The sequence below is a fragment of the Columba livia genome, chromosome 2 (genome assembly GCF_036013475.1).
Source record: "Columba livia isolate bColLiv1 breed racing homer chromosome 2, bColLiv1.pat.W.v2, whole genome shotgun sequence".
Taxonomy (NCBI): domain Eukaryota; kingdom Metazoa; phylum Chordata; class Aves; order Columbiformes; family Columbidae; genus Columba; species Columba livia.
The window spans coordinates 53,449,955-53,464,317 of record NC_088603.1 but is presented as its reverse complement, the minus strand read 5'-3'; the positions used below and the strand labels follow the sequence as shown (position 1 = coordinate 53,464,317).

General features: G+C 42.8%; 1 protein-coding gene across 7 annotated transcripts in view; it reads right to left on the bottom strand.

Annotated features, from left to right (window-relative positions):
• GLI3 (GLI family zinc finger 3) overlaps window positions 1-14,363 on the bottom strand; it is a 215,504-nt gene that overhangs the window by 137,512 nt on the left and 63,629 nt on the right. For all 7 annotated transcript variants that reach the window (XM_065051983.1, XM_065051984.1, XM_065051985.1 and 4 more), the window contains one exon: window positions 10,107-10,349. In XM_065051983.1, coding sequence (XP_064908055.1) covers window positions 10,107-10,349 — 243 coding nt within the window. The remainder of the gene's footprint in view (window positions 1-10,106; window positions 10,350-14,363) is intronic.

The window sequence follows — 14,363 nt, the reverse complement described above, 5'->3', positions numbered from 1 at the left end:
TCCCACAGGCTGTCTGCAAAAATTCCCAGAGGGGGAGGCTGGTCAGGATGCAGAGATGTGGCACGCTTTAGTCTCCCTGAACAGACCGCCTTTTCAGAGCAGTATACACACAAAACTATGCGAGGAACCAATACAACAGCCCATGTCCTGAACCTGCCTTTCTGGTTTATAATGCATAGAGGATGGAAGGCACTACTAAACGTAGGATGTGTGATGTAAATAATAACTACAGTCCTTGAAGAGATGTGCCAGCTCCCCACAAGAAACCAGAACACTTTCACAGGCCAGCATTTTGGGTTTCATTCAGGTTTTGCAATTTTTTCTAGGGGAGCTGACAAAAGTAGATCAGACCTTTGATCTTTTTTATAAGGGGTTTCTTCCAGTTGGCTTTATATGCCTATAAGCTTGTTTTAATTTTCTGTACTCAAGTTTACAAGTCAAGAAAACCTAAAACCTGTAAGAGTGAAACTAAGCACAGACCATGGTCACTGCCAGTCTCAGGCAAAGTAGGGGCATGTATGAGCAGGTTATACACCAGACTTTCCAAATAATCATCCCAAGTACTGGGCAGCTCAATGATTAGCCAGTGATATATGACTAATGCTCCTCTTCTCCCTTTTAGTTAAAAGAAGAAAAAAATATTCCACTCCTATGGAATTAATGGTTTTGATGTCTGGCACCAATTTTATTGTTTAAAACACTGTGGATCACCGGTGTTGACGCCAACTCAAATATTGTCCAGCATGAAAAATGGCTTTGGTGCCAGCAGCTTCCTATCACCGTACCATGCTGGTCCATCCCGGTACAGTGAGCAACCACTGTTTATACATAACACAGGCTTTGATCCAAAAAACCTTATTCACCCAAGCAACCCAGTTTCATTTCAACAGCTTTGTCTAACTGGAAGCAAGGCCAAAGCTGGAGGCTTTCAATAGTTGTATCTGAAGGAGACTGGTGAGAGGGGAGGAAAAAGGAAAAAAAAACCAAACAACAACACACCATATAAATCAAATGCAGTACCTTTTTACACTAAGGAGTGTGACATGCTGGAATGAAATTTATTTCAGCACACTTTACCTCATTAGTTATTTGCTTCAACACTTGGTATGGTGTTACACTCAGCTGTTACCATAATCAGCCATTTATTTGAAAGTATGTCATATGCCATTACTTTTGGCGTGTTACCATAAGCTACTTCAACAGGGGACTATAGATAGAGGAATAACAATGTTTGGCTCTTCATTTGTGAAATGGTAACATGGATCCTTGGGAATTATGATTTTAAATTACAACTAGCACAAGAAGCAGGTAAGATGAAAGGATAGAATATAAGGCAACTGGGGATTATTACAAAGTTCATTGAAGCCAGCAGCTCTTGATTCATTGAATTCATTGGGTTCTGGATCAGTGCCGTTCGGCTGTTTGGGAAAGATGATGGCTCAGGGCAGCACTGAAATGTGAAAGGGAAACCAGTAATGAACAATGGCGGATGCTTCCCAATACGTTATTCAGTGTGAAGCAAGAAACAAGCACAGTTAGATTAGAAAGCAATTCCATTATTTGGGGAGCTATCTGTGCTGAACTCCAAAAACTCAGCAGGACAAATTCTGAAAGACAACACATTCTTTTACTCTTTTTATTTTTTTTAAGTGATTACTCTTATTTTTAAAAGGAAGTATAAAGATGATGTACAAACCTGTACCTACAAACACCCCCATGAGCACACTGCCTTTCCTGCTGCTGTGTAGCAACCACCATCCCACATGCCACTGACCACACAGCAATACAGCAGCAGTACTCTTTAAAACACAGTTACCAGTACATTGATATTTAGTACAGTACTGGTTCCCCACATTGGTGATTGCTGCCTCAGCTGTAAGTTATATGATCACAAATGAAAAAAGGTAGCCAGTAGAACTTTGACTGAAGGGAGAAGTGTTCCTGACATGATCTCCAAACTCACATGTGACCCACTGAGCAAGTTCAAGAGTCCCAGTTGTAAGTAATTTGAGCAGTTTTAACAAGTGGTTAGAGAATACTGTGTAAACTACCCAAGGGCCAGGCTAAGAGGAAGTTAATTGGGTCGCTAGGTGTGAATAGAAGGAAGCAGAGGCTGTGGCTAAGAGGCTCTCTTCCTAAGTACTGGGCTCAGTCAATAGAAATAAAGCTGTTTCTGCTAGTGATCTGAAAATGGTTCAGCAACCAAAGCATTTAAACTGCCTTAAAAGTAAAGGCCTGTTCAGCCCTGGACTCCAAGAAGAGGCCAAAGCTGGTGCTGAGAGACTTCCATGGGACAACCTTGAAAGTGCACCTTTTCAACAGGAACCATGCTGCCTTTCAAAACCTCTCTTGACAAGTCCATGCCACGGGTAGAGCAGGTCCACGGTGCCCTCACACTGCCATTGGCCCCACTGCCTGGCCTGAGGCCATCTCTGGGACACAACAGCCTCCTCCTTCAGTGCCCGAACATTTGGGCTTCACTCCAGCCCCAGCCAAGGAATGACAATGCACATCCAGACCTCAGAGACAAGCACCCACACACAACAAAATTAACACAAGGGAACGTCAAAAAAAGAGGAGTACCCTGCAGACATTAGCTATTCTGCAATCTAATTATTGCCACAGTTCATCACAAGAGCTGAACGATGGCAGTGGAGACAGGGATAAAAGAATTGGAGTGTTTATTTTCTACATTTAGGCACACTGATTTACACACCCAAACACTGACAAGGATTCAGCTGCCTAAACATGGCCACAGTACTACCTTAGAACCCTAAGGTATGAGAGACATTCATACGGAGTTAACAGGTACGACACAGGATAGCAGGGTGGCAGACACAGACCACCTGAGAACCTCCCAGGCATGAAAATGACACTTGAAACCTCTGTTTAAGCAACTGATTTCTCTCTATCCCGTTAACCAGTTGGAAGGCCACTACTGCAGGAGAACCATCTCCCTGGCAGTGCAAGTCATTGCAGAGCCATGAAGTACTTGGCTGTACTCACCCACTCAGGACAATCCACTTCAGCTCTTTGTGAAAATCATGATCACTGAACCAGGACCTGGTTCACATGTTCCCCATGCTTTGCTGCAAAGACTCAAGTTGTTGCAGCCACAAAGCTCCTTACAGATACAGGTAACACATCTGACACCAAAAGCTGCATGAGGCTGAGTTCTGACTAACATTTTTTAAAGCTCTAAGCAACCAAGTCAAAGACAGAGACTGCTTTTCAAACATGGTCAAGAAATGCTTGCAGGGCAAAGCACTCATAAAATTCTAACTGACAGACAGCAACCTCAGGCATTATGGGATGCTTCAAAATCTGCAACAAATGATGCTTATCTTCCTTTGCCCACTAGTTCTCTACATACCTGTCATACTTGGCTAACCCCCTGCACTACACAGCCTCAACAACAGCACAAAGATCACTCTGATAACTAATAAAGAGAGAAAACTAATGAGCTTGTCTGTTGAAATGGCAGTAATGAGCACAACAGTTATGTGTCAGGCTGTGGGGCTTTCGGGGGTTTTGCTGTTGTTTGGTGTTTGCCGTTGCTGTGATTTGGTTTTGGTTTTGTTTGGTTGGTTGGTTGTTGTTGTTTTTTGTTGTTTTGATTTGCTTTGGTTTTGTTTTTTGTTTTCTCCAGAGAAAACAGCAGTGGGAAGTACCATATCTCCTGCATGCTAGAAGATCTCTAGGAGGGAAGAAGAAACTTCATCAAAACTTTTCAGCTCAGATTTGGATGTCTTCTAAATGTTTTCCCCCACCTTCCAGCTGCTGATGCTGTAGTAGTTACATTACTATGTAGGGACGCAAGATCAGTCCAAATCCACTACAGATCTTGTCACAAGGCTCTTAGAGACAGAAATGTCCATGTATCAAGGGACACACCAACTCTGACGAAGCTTTTCATTCTCTCGTGGTTTAGGGAGAGCTGATCTGCCTGGAGGCTAGAGATGGATTACATTATTTCTTGGCTTTTTTTCCAGAGTTCTTAACTATGAGTCTATGGCTTTGAGCAATGTATTCTGTCTCCTTCCATGAAGGCAGTATACGACAAATACATAGTGTAAAGCATCTAGAAAAGCTTTAGCTGACAAACCAAATCAAATCTGTGAAAGAGGTGTTTTTGCATTTGTCTTCTGTCTTTATCTTCCCTATTCCTTAAAAGAAAGCAAAAACAAACCACCCCACAGCTTACATGCACTTGAACAACCCAAAAAAAGAGAGATTAACAGGACCCACCTGTTTCTCAGAAGGTTCCATACCCAATAGTGCCTGGCACATAATTCTCTTAGATGGCACAGAGGGCTAATTTTTTTTTTTTTAAACATGATCCTCAGGACTTTTTTAAAATTTTGAAGTCCAAAAGAATTACAGGGCCATAAAAGACCTCATAAATATCCTACTCTACCCTCCACACACACACAGGATCACCTCTTTCAATATCATTGCCTATAGTTTCCAGCTGAAATTAATACTACTGGTAATGACAAGGGGGGGTGGGGAAGTCAATATTCAAATATAAATATTCACATAAACGTAAAACCAAAACAAATTTAAAAACAAAAACAAAAAAAACCCAAACCAACAAAGAAACCCAAGCAAAGCCTAAAAGATAGAGATCACCTTCTAGCTTCTTAACGATAATACTTTTCAAGGCCTCTCAGGTAGTGGCAGTTCTCCTCATGCTGAGGAGAGAGAAAAACCAATAAAAGAAAGGATGTTTCTATGTGCCACTTTCAACCATAGATCTATGGGTGCAATTGTTACTTCTGAAGGAGAGCATCATGCAGGGGCAGCAACTCCAGGGCTCTCAAGAGACCCTGTTTATCCCACAGAAGGGCTCCGGTGGAATAAGCGGAAGTACTTGCCATAAGCAGAATTTTCCAAACACAACCTCAGACGTTTGGGAGGCATCTTGGAGAAGATATTTCCATTTATAAGCTGCTCCTAAGCTTACAAGGTCTGCAGCACCTTCCTAAATTTCAAACTGAAGTTACCTCTGACCCTAAGGTTTTTTTTTTTAGAGCTGTAATTTTTTTTTTTCTTGGTTGGATGCTATTGAAAGATACTATCACATTTTAGATTTTTATCCCAAAATATTTTTGCAAACATTCTAATTTTCGGTTGCTCAGCTGACACTAGCAATCTGACATTCCCTTTTATACTAGAGGCTTTTTTCCTGTGAGTTTTTTTAAAAGCTTTAGATTTTACTTTTTTTCAACTGCCCCTCCTTGACAACATTTGGAAAGCACCCCATTAATCACTGTCAGTGGAGTGTTTTGTTACTAGAGTGCTTAAGCCCCTCTGCTACAAAATGCTGTGGAAAGAGCTGAAGAAGTAGGACTCAGATTTTCAGAGGTATTTAAGAGGCCAAACTCACTTTGAAACTGAAGAGCCTCTAAATATCTATAAAGACCCCAGCCCTAAATCTCTACAAGGATTCCTCACTGACACTCTCTTACTCTCCAACAAGGCTGGGGGGAAAGCCTCTGTAAAAAGCTGCCTCAGGCTCCTGCCAGCCAGTGACACTGGGAAGTGAGCTAAGAAAAGTGACTGCTTTGGGAATATCCAAAATGGAGTTCCAAAATGTCCCAGGGAGACAAGGGAGGCCACTGGTTCCCCCCCCCTCTACAAAGCAAATGGGGACATCCTCCCATGAGCTCATTTGCTGGTGGCAACCTGGACTGCTCTCTCTGCCCGACGCACCACACACAGCTGGCCATCGTGGTTCAAGCTACATTGCCATGAAATGTCATTGCTTTCTAATTACTGCATTTTAAGACAGTGTTTCCGGTTACCAGTTTGCATTTGCAGAAGCAGAATCTAATTTCCTTTTTCCTTTTCTATGGGGAGATGAAGGAAGGGGAATTCTTGTCAATAGAAATTAAAACGCAATAAATGAACAAGTGCACCTAGTGAACCAGGACTGTATTTTCCTTGCTGTGGTCTTTTGTTCATGTTGCAAATTGATTTTGAGATGGTGCAAACGCTGGGTCATCTAACCCCGGCACTTATGCAGGGCCTGATCCTTACAAAGCACAAGTCCAGGCACAGTCAGTGGGAACTGAGGGCAATCGATACCTTTGGAGGGTTAATCCTATGAAACATGCACTAAGCAGTTCCCACTTCCCCAGACAGATACAGAAGCTTCAAAACCAGCAGAATCAATCCTCAGTAAGGAGCGAAAGATGGGGGAAAAAAAAGGAATGAGTTTCTGTTTTCAGCTGCATTCAGTGCAACCTCTTTGAGATGAAGGGAGGTACCAGAAGGAGAATCCTGCGAGGGCCATTGCTGTATATATGAACTTTTAGATCAGAGCCAACTGAACTGTCATTGCTTTTTACTTAAGATAATTCTTCAGGCTTTACTAATTAGGAACTAACAATTCTTTCAGATGAGCTGTGAAACCCAAGGAAGAATACCAGCAGTATGTTTTAAATCAAAGTGTTTACATCAGGAATGATTCATTTTTTCCATGAGGAATGACTTGTGAGACAGGCAGTCTTAGTACTGCCATAAATCTGCGTGGGAATTAAAATTGGGGAAGAAAATAACAAAGGGAAGTTGCTATCCCCACCTCCCCTGCCTCAGCCCCACCTCTAGAGACAGAATTTACATTAACAAGGGGCTCCAGCTACCACTGCAATCAGTATTTGAGAAACACAGGGTTTTAAATCCACTTAAGAAGCACTGTGATTAAACTCAGTAACCCAGCTCTCCTCAATAAAGATGAGGTGCCATCTGCCCTAATGCTTTCAAAAGGAAAAAATGTATTTAAAAAGTTGTTTAAAAAGAAAACAAAAAAATCACGTACAAAACATACACCACAACTTTGTGAGCGGTGCTTAAGAAATCCGCAGGGGGAAAATAAAGACAGAAAACTAAAGTTTCTGTTTTAGGCCTGTATGTTTTTCCTTTTATCTCTTGGAGGACAGAGGGCTGTGAGCGGAGCACGAGGCCGCCCTCTCATTCTCAGTTGCTCAATGGTTGAGGGGCTCTCTCTCTCCGGCAGGGCAGAAGGGCCGCCAGCTCCGCTGCATGTTTCATCCCAGCTGTTTGAAAAGCTGGCCCACTTGAAACACAACCATTATCCCCACCCACGCTCTGCAGGAGAGCAAACTCCCCCTCCATGAGGTATTTATTCCACATATATGGTAACTATTATTTCCAGCATTCACAACATCAGTCATTTTAGTTAGGGGAAGAAAAAAAAAAAATCAGAGCAACAAAAAGTCCTGCAAAGCGCATCCGCAGACACACACACATTTACATGTAGAAATGCTAAGCACTCAAGTTGTTTCTAATAAGCGCAGCTCCTGCAAGGGAGATGAATTCCGCACACAATTGACTTAAACGTTCTTTTTCTTTTCTTGCCATAAAAATATACAGATGTCCTTCTTCAAAAAGTTATTTTCCCTTTTCCTGTGTTACAGGAAGCCTGCCCACACTTTTAAATACAAAGTGGGTATAAATAGAAGCACAAATTACGCATCTTGAAAAGTCTATATTTTCCAACCACAGGGAAACTAAGGAATTACTGTGAGTGTTTACATACCCAACTATGCTGAATTTAAAAAGTATTTTCTATCCATATGCCCAGCAAAACTGGCAAGAAACTAAGGAAGGGAACAACAGCCTTGCTGGTTGGTTCTTCACCTGTTCCTACAGTGGGAAAGGGGTGTGTTTACATTATTCAGCCTTCTTCATATGGACCACTATAAGTGTCAGTCTGAATACAGTCACCACTTTGATGAAAGCGTGTCTTAGACATATAAATGATACAACTACTATGAAAATTTCAGTAAGCCTGTCTGCTTTCCTAGAAATCTAACTAGACATACGTGTCTTCAGCTGTCCTTCTGTATCACATCTATTAAAGGTAAATAAAAGCATGATGTCTCTTTATATGACACTAATAGCTTGAGGGATTTTATAAATCAGTAAGTACAAATGTACAACTTGCTACAGCAGCACTGAAGCAGGTCTGTCCGTCTGATGTTTTCTGACTTAGACTTCTGCTTTAAGATCTTGTTGCTCATTTAAAATTAACTCATCTCCTGTTTCTCCGCTGTTATATGCTGGATAACTTCTGCTGTTCTCTCAGCTTCCGACATCAATGTTTTTCTAGTAGCTTACACATCATAACTAGCTAGCATAATACAGACGTAGCAGCTTAATTAAATCTGGAGAACTCTCATCAAAAGGCAAATTCAATAAAATAAAATAAACCAAAGGCAAACCACCCAGACTCATTCCAACTGGCTGGCCCATTTTCTTCAGTCTGAATCTTCAGTAGTATCAATAACACTTTGAACTAGATTTAAGGAGTGAGCTGGCAGCTGGTCAGATAGTCAAAAAGGCAATCGTCACCACTAAATTCAGCATAAGGTTTGTTAGTTTTTTGAGGGGTTGTTTTTGTCACATGTTTCATCTCTCCCCAGATGTAAAGCCTACAATCAGAGAAGCTATTTTGCTCCCCCAGCAAGATTTTTATTCTTTTTTTAAGTGTGATTTGGGGGTTGCATTAACCAACCGTAAGCTACAAACGGTGCCTCCAAGCCTCAAGCTAGAATTTCTACGCGCCGCTGCTCGTGAGCGGCTGTTTGCTCTGCACATTCATGCCTCTCCAGCAGAAAGGTCTGCTGCTGGTGTGCTGCGGCACGTCCTCCTCAGTAGAATGATGAGTAACTCCCCCAGAGGGTTTGAGCCGGGCTGTGCAAGAAAGGAGGAGGAGAAGGAGGAGGGTGTAGAGAAACAGACTGCCCACGCTGGAAGAAAGCTCAAAAGCTTACCTGCAAACTTTTCCCCTAAATAGTGATGTAAACTATAAGGACAACAAGTGTTCGCTTTCTGATAACACCTCCCATCCTTCTTAACAATTAGGCTCTTACTTTGTTTTAAAAAGGAGATTGGTGAGACTTACGGTTGTGTGAGACATACTTTGATCTGCACCCTGATGAGTGAACATTCCCCTTCACTGCTAGCCCAACTAATGAAGGGATAAAATTAGCTTTTATCCCTGGCACTTTCTTTAACAAAAAAACATGCACTAATCAGCTGTCCTCACTAATCAGTCATCTGGCTAATGACCTTTTGCCTTAAAACACTAAAATTTCTGAATGATGTGGGGGGAAAGAAAAAAAAAACAACAACGCAGACTGGCCCCTCTTTGTGAGTCTTAAGCCTATCATCTGGAACTGGAGACTGGAAGGTTAAATGGCAAATCTGTATCCTGACTGGGTGATAAATCTATAATCAAAAGGCATAAGCCTTGACACCTCAAGATGTACTTCATTACTACACAACTAAATGATTTTTTTTTTCTCTTTCTTTTTTTGTAAACTAGAAGCAGATGAAAAAAAATTGCTTAACCCCCTCATATTTTGCCTGTGGAGAAATCCATTCCACATCTGTGTTCAAGTGTCAGTTAATTTCTTACTTTTTTATTAATGCCTGAGCAGGAAGTCAGAAGTTGAAACCATTTGCCTTTCCCCCCCCCTTACAACTTCAGGGAACTGTAGCTGGGGAAGAAAATTGCAAAACCACTCCATCATCCCACATACTGAAATACACACGTGAATCCCTAAAAAACCTCCAAAACAAAACCCAACCAAACAAAAAAATAGAAAAAAAGAAACAAAACACCGCATAGCTATAAACCTTCCAATCCCACCTCCCTCAGCAAATTCTCATTGTACAAGGCACAGTCCTTCTTCCTCTTAAAATACTGTACTTTAACTTTGTTTTAAAAGATGGATTTTAAGGTCTGTTTCATTTTCCTTCTGTGCTTTCTTTAATGAGGCTTTTTTCTCCGTGAATTAAGGAGGTGGAGCAAACGCAACCCTGGATGGCTGGGGAGGATTAGCAACAGATGAGATGTCCTGTGGAAGTTGCTTTGCAGAGGCCTGTGACGATTTTGAGCTGCATTGCAACTGCTCCTTGCTTTTTAACTTCAGAAAAAAAGATTGTATTACCTTAACCCCCACCCAGACAAAGCAGCTCTCCCTGGGGACAATGCAAGGCGGCAAATAAAATTGCATTAAATTTGACAGCCTTCCAACTTTGCATCCCAAAATGAACTGGTGGTCAATACTCACGGTAATGAGGGTCCATGTAACCGTTTCGGGGATCCATGGTAAAGAGCGTCCCGCGGTAAGGTACAGAAGGTTCGGGAAGGTGTGATATAGATCCATGGATCTCCTTCTTGATTAATGAGGCCCTTTCCTCGCTTGACGTGGAAGGCTCTTCACTGATCTTGCCGAGGCCTTGCCCACCCTGCGGCTGCATTGTGATCGCGTTCCGTCTCTCTCTGTGATAGGTCTGCCCAGGACTTTCATCCTCTACAAAAAAACGAGGGAGAAGAAAGAGAGAAGGGAAGGAGAAAGAGAGAGAGACACACTTTCAGCCCATTTATAGCAAATACAATAAAGAAAAGTTCTCTCCCCCCCATGTCCTCCTCCTCATGGTATAAGTTGGTGACAGTAGGTGCACGTGTGGCTGTGAGAGATGGTCTGGGGCAGCCCGGCCGCTCAGAGCATGTGGCTGCAGAGCGGTAGATCATCGTCACCCATGCGCTGATGCTCCTACCAGCAGGGCTATCAATCGTGCAAGAACAGACACTGGCTTGCTGTTTTCTTGCCTCCGGGACAAGGAGACTGTGAGTTTGGGCTGCCTAATGGCAAGACAAAAAAACAATTTGTCACAAAGAGAAGATGAACCCCGCCGGCTGGGCCTAAATCAAACCCAGCCACCCACTGCTGCTCTGCAGCCCGGCTCTGGTGCCTGGAGGTTTGCTTGTGTGAGAGGTTGGAGCCTTGCAGGAGGCTCATTAGTGATCAGAAGTAAGGTGGGCAACCATAAAATGGGTAAAATTGCTCAAGATCCAGCACCAGGCAGACACAAGTGAGGCCACCTGCTCTAACAGTGTCACCATTAGGAAAAGGTTCTTCCCCCAGAGGGTGGTGGAGCACTGGAACAGGCTCCCCAGGGAGGTGTCACGGCCCCAAGCCTGACAGTGTTCAAGAAGAGACTGGATAATGCACTCAGACACATGGTGTGAACTGTGGGGTTGTCCTGTGCAGGGACAGGATTTGGACTCGATGATCCTTGTGAACCCCTTCCAACTCAGGACATCCTGTGATTCTATGACACCACACGGATGCGTGGGCAGAATGGTGGAGCATGGTCCCCCTCTTTTTCCCGTATCCACACAAACCCACAAATTTTTAATGATCAAGGAGGAAAAGAAAAATAAAAATGAGGGGGGTCAAACTCAAGCCCTAGTCTGGAGTAAGGCTCTAGGCCTGTGATAACCCTTATGCGGGGAAAAGGTCCTCCTGATGATGGCTCCACCAGCCTCCCTTTGCAGACAGTGCCATGATCAGGTGCTGAATCAACACTCTGCTCCCACGTGAATTTCAACCCCCTGGGGACCACGAGCACCCTTTGAAAACCAGACCAAATGGTTATGTTCCTCAAAAGCCAGGTGCATTTTCCAGGGTACACTTCACACATGCCATGCAGTGGAGGGGTTTTGTTAGCTAGACCAGCCTTGTCTCTAAATGATCTCCTTAAGTCTCGTTATTGCTTTAGAATACAGAGACGTTTCTCTGTATGTATAGCCAGCATGATTGCTGGCTATAATCCTCGGCCAATACCCATGCTCCAGGTACAGCCTCGTTCAATCAAGTTCAACCAAATCACTGCACATGCAAGTGTACACCAGTACACCTTGAAGAAATACTGACAAATACGCTTAGCTCCAGAGGATGAGCAGCAGTTCTAAAAGTTCATGAGGGACCTCAGATTATTAAACACCGGGCACAAAATAAAAGGAACTAGAAAGGAAATGAAAACACCCCTAGGAAATAAAACTAAGGTACACTTACTCTACGACCCACATGCAAGGAAGGATCGTTGATGCCAGTGCCAAGATTGCACTTCAGCTGTCAGAGATTTGAGGTGAGGGCTAAATCTATGCTTGTACCTTGCTACGGTGTACTCATTCACACAGCAAAAGCGCCAGCCAGCAATTCACCAGGAGAACACTTTCACCAAGCCTGACACCAGCATAACCCCAGCCATTTGCCTTCATATGAATTATATTATAAACAGACTGCACACGTATAGATACCTAGAGCTGAATTTTGGCCATTATATGCATAAACTAGCTACACCATCACTTTGAATGCAGTGCTCACCAGGCTTCTCCCCGCCCCTTCTACCCCCGAGTAGCCAGAACAAGAAAACCCAGCAGCATAGCCTATTGAGCACTTAAATTATTTTTCTGTCCCCAAGTACTACAGCAACTGGGGTCTGCTGACTTATCAGCATCTTCCAGGGACTGAATTCTTTCTACAGGCAGCAGTAATTCTCCATACAGAGTATTTCCAGGAATAGGTCTGAGAAGAAAGAGTTAATGAAAACGGACAACACTGCAGAGTTTAAACCCTTTGCCCTTTTCTACTTTTTATTAATATGCACAGGCAACGGTCCCTGCTCTGGATTAGCAGGGTTTAAGGTTTCAACTTTTTACACCGAAGCTGGTTTTAGTTAGAGAACTGCAAAAGAGAGTCTAAAACTTTAAGACTTATATGAGGATTTTAGAAAGCCGCTCGTATAACTAAAAAATAAAAAAATAAATCACACCAAAGTCATATTTTCCATCACATTTCTCTCTAAGCGGACTCTTTCATGTTAAATTTCAACCGAGAGTGAACTTTCACTGATGAGATGTAAACTCTTGTAAAAATAGGGGATTACACTCCATTTAAAATCCTGACAGACCCTTAAGTAGAGCAAGCCAACCTGTGCTACCACAGTACAGAAGGAAGCAAGCTGGAGTGATTTGTGGGGCTATATAATCAATCCGAGGATCAGATAGTATTTCAGTTCTTTCACTCTTCCATATAAAGATAATATTTGTTAAAACTGCCATCCTGGGATACAACAAGAAGCTGACATCTGTCTGCAGGCTCCGCTTTTATTCTTCCCTTCTCAAAACATGCGTCATGAATCAAGGTACCAGTGACTGCTATGGAACAAGCTGATTTTCCAAATTGCCGAACGAAATTCAAAACCTGCTTTCAGTGACTTTGAAACTTAAAGAAAAATGTGTATTGTTTTAATAAGCTTTTTTGTTGTTGTTTTTTTCAAGGGGTAAAAAAAAAAAAAAAGAAAACAAGAAAAGCAGTATTTTCCCTTCTGCACCAACCATCGTCTCTCCCCATTATGAAATTACTGCTGTGTGCTGTCAGAAGTCAAACATTTCTGTGTGCTGTCTGCCATGCAAAATTTCCTATAGTAGTATTTTTTTTTTAAAGCAAACATGATGGCATTGTTGCAATAATAAGGCATATTCACCAGCCAAACATCTCGCTAAGCGTTCACTCCACGCTCCGCACCACTGAGCTGCTTTAGATGAGAAACTTGACAGCACCCGCGCTCCAGGACACGAAGAGGCGAGCAGTTTATGCAGGAGCATCCCGGGCGCCGAGCAGGGAAACTCCTCTTGCAACAACGCTGCCGGCTCCTGCAACGGCAGGCAAGCGCGCCAAAAGGCAAAAGCTGCCTGATCTTGTTCTGTTTCAGCTGAACCTTTCAATAAAGTTTTGAAAGTAAGTGCAGGCAAGCTGCGCCAGGCCAAATTATTGACAGGAACGTACTGTCCACCATGGCAACAAGTGGGACTCCATAGCGAAAATGTAAGCAAACAGCCCACCGCTCCCGCAGCATCTGCCAAAGGGGTTTACAGCCAAATAGCACGACAACTGTTGCTGCTCTGCTCACGTTTTAGAAGCAGCTACTTTGGGGTCAAAAGAAACATCCGATTTACTAAAATCTTGCAGAGAGATGAATGCCAGAGTTAAAGGGACTGATCCTCCCTCATCTCCACCTGCTTCCAACTGGTGGGACCCTACTGACTCCGGCATAATTCCTCCCACCTTTTGCGGGTGTAAAACAGAGGGATTAAATATGAAGAAAAAAGTAAGCAGGCCCCAAGACCAATCTGCATAAGCTTCTCTTTCTTCACATATACGCTACTCTGTCTTAACAAGCCAGAAGCCAGAGACGTGTTACAAGTGCCCAGCCTGGAATGATCACATTAATCCAGGGTTCTCCCATTCACAGAGAAATTCCTGATTTAGTCCTGCTGTTCTGATCAGAAGCAGTTTTGATTAGAAGTGCTGAGCACCAAAGAGCACCTAATTTAATCAACAAGCTTTTTCAAAAAACACTGGATAGCATGCCTGAATAAACACACTTTTAATCACTCAGCTAATTTACTCAGAAAATTAAAAAACAGAAGAACCCAAAACCTAATGCAAAAATCCATTAAACTTTCTTTCCCTGTT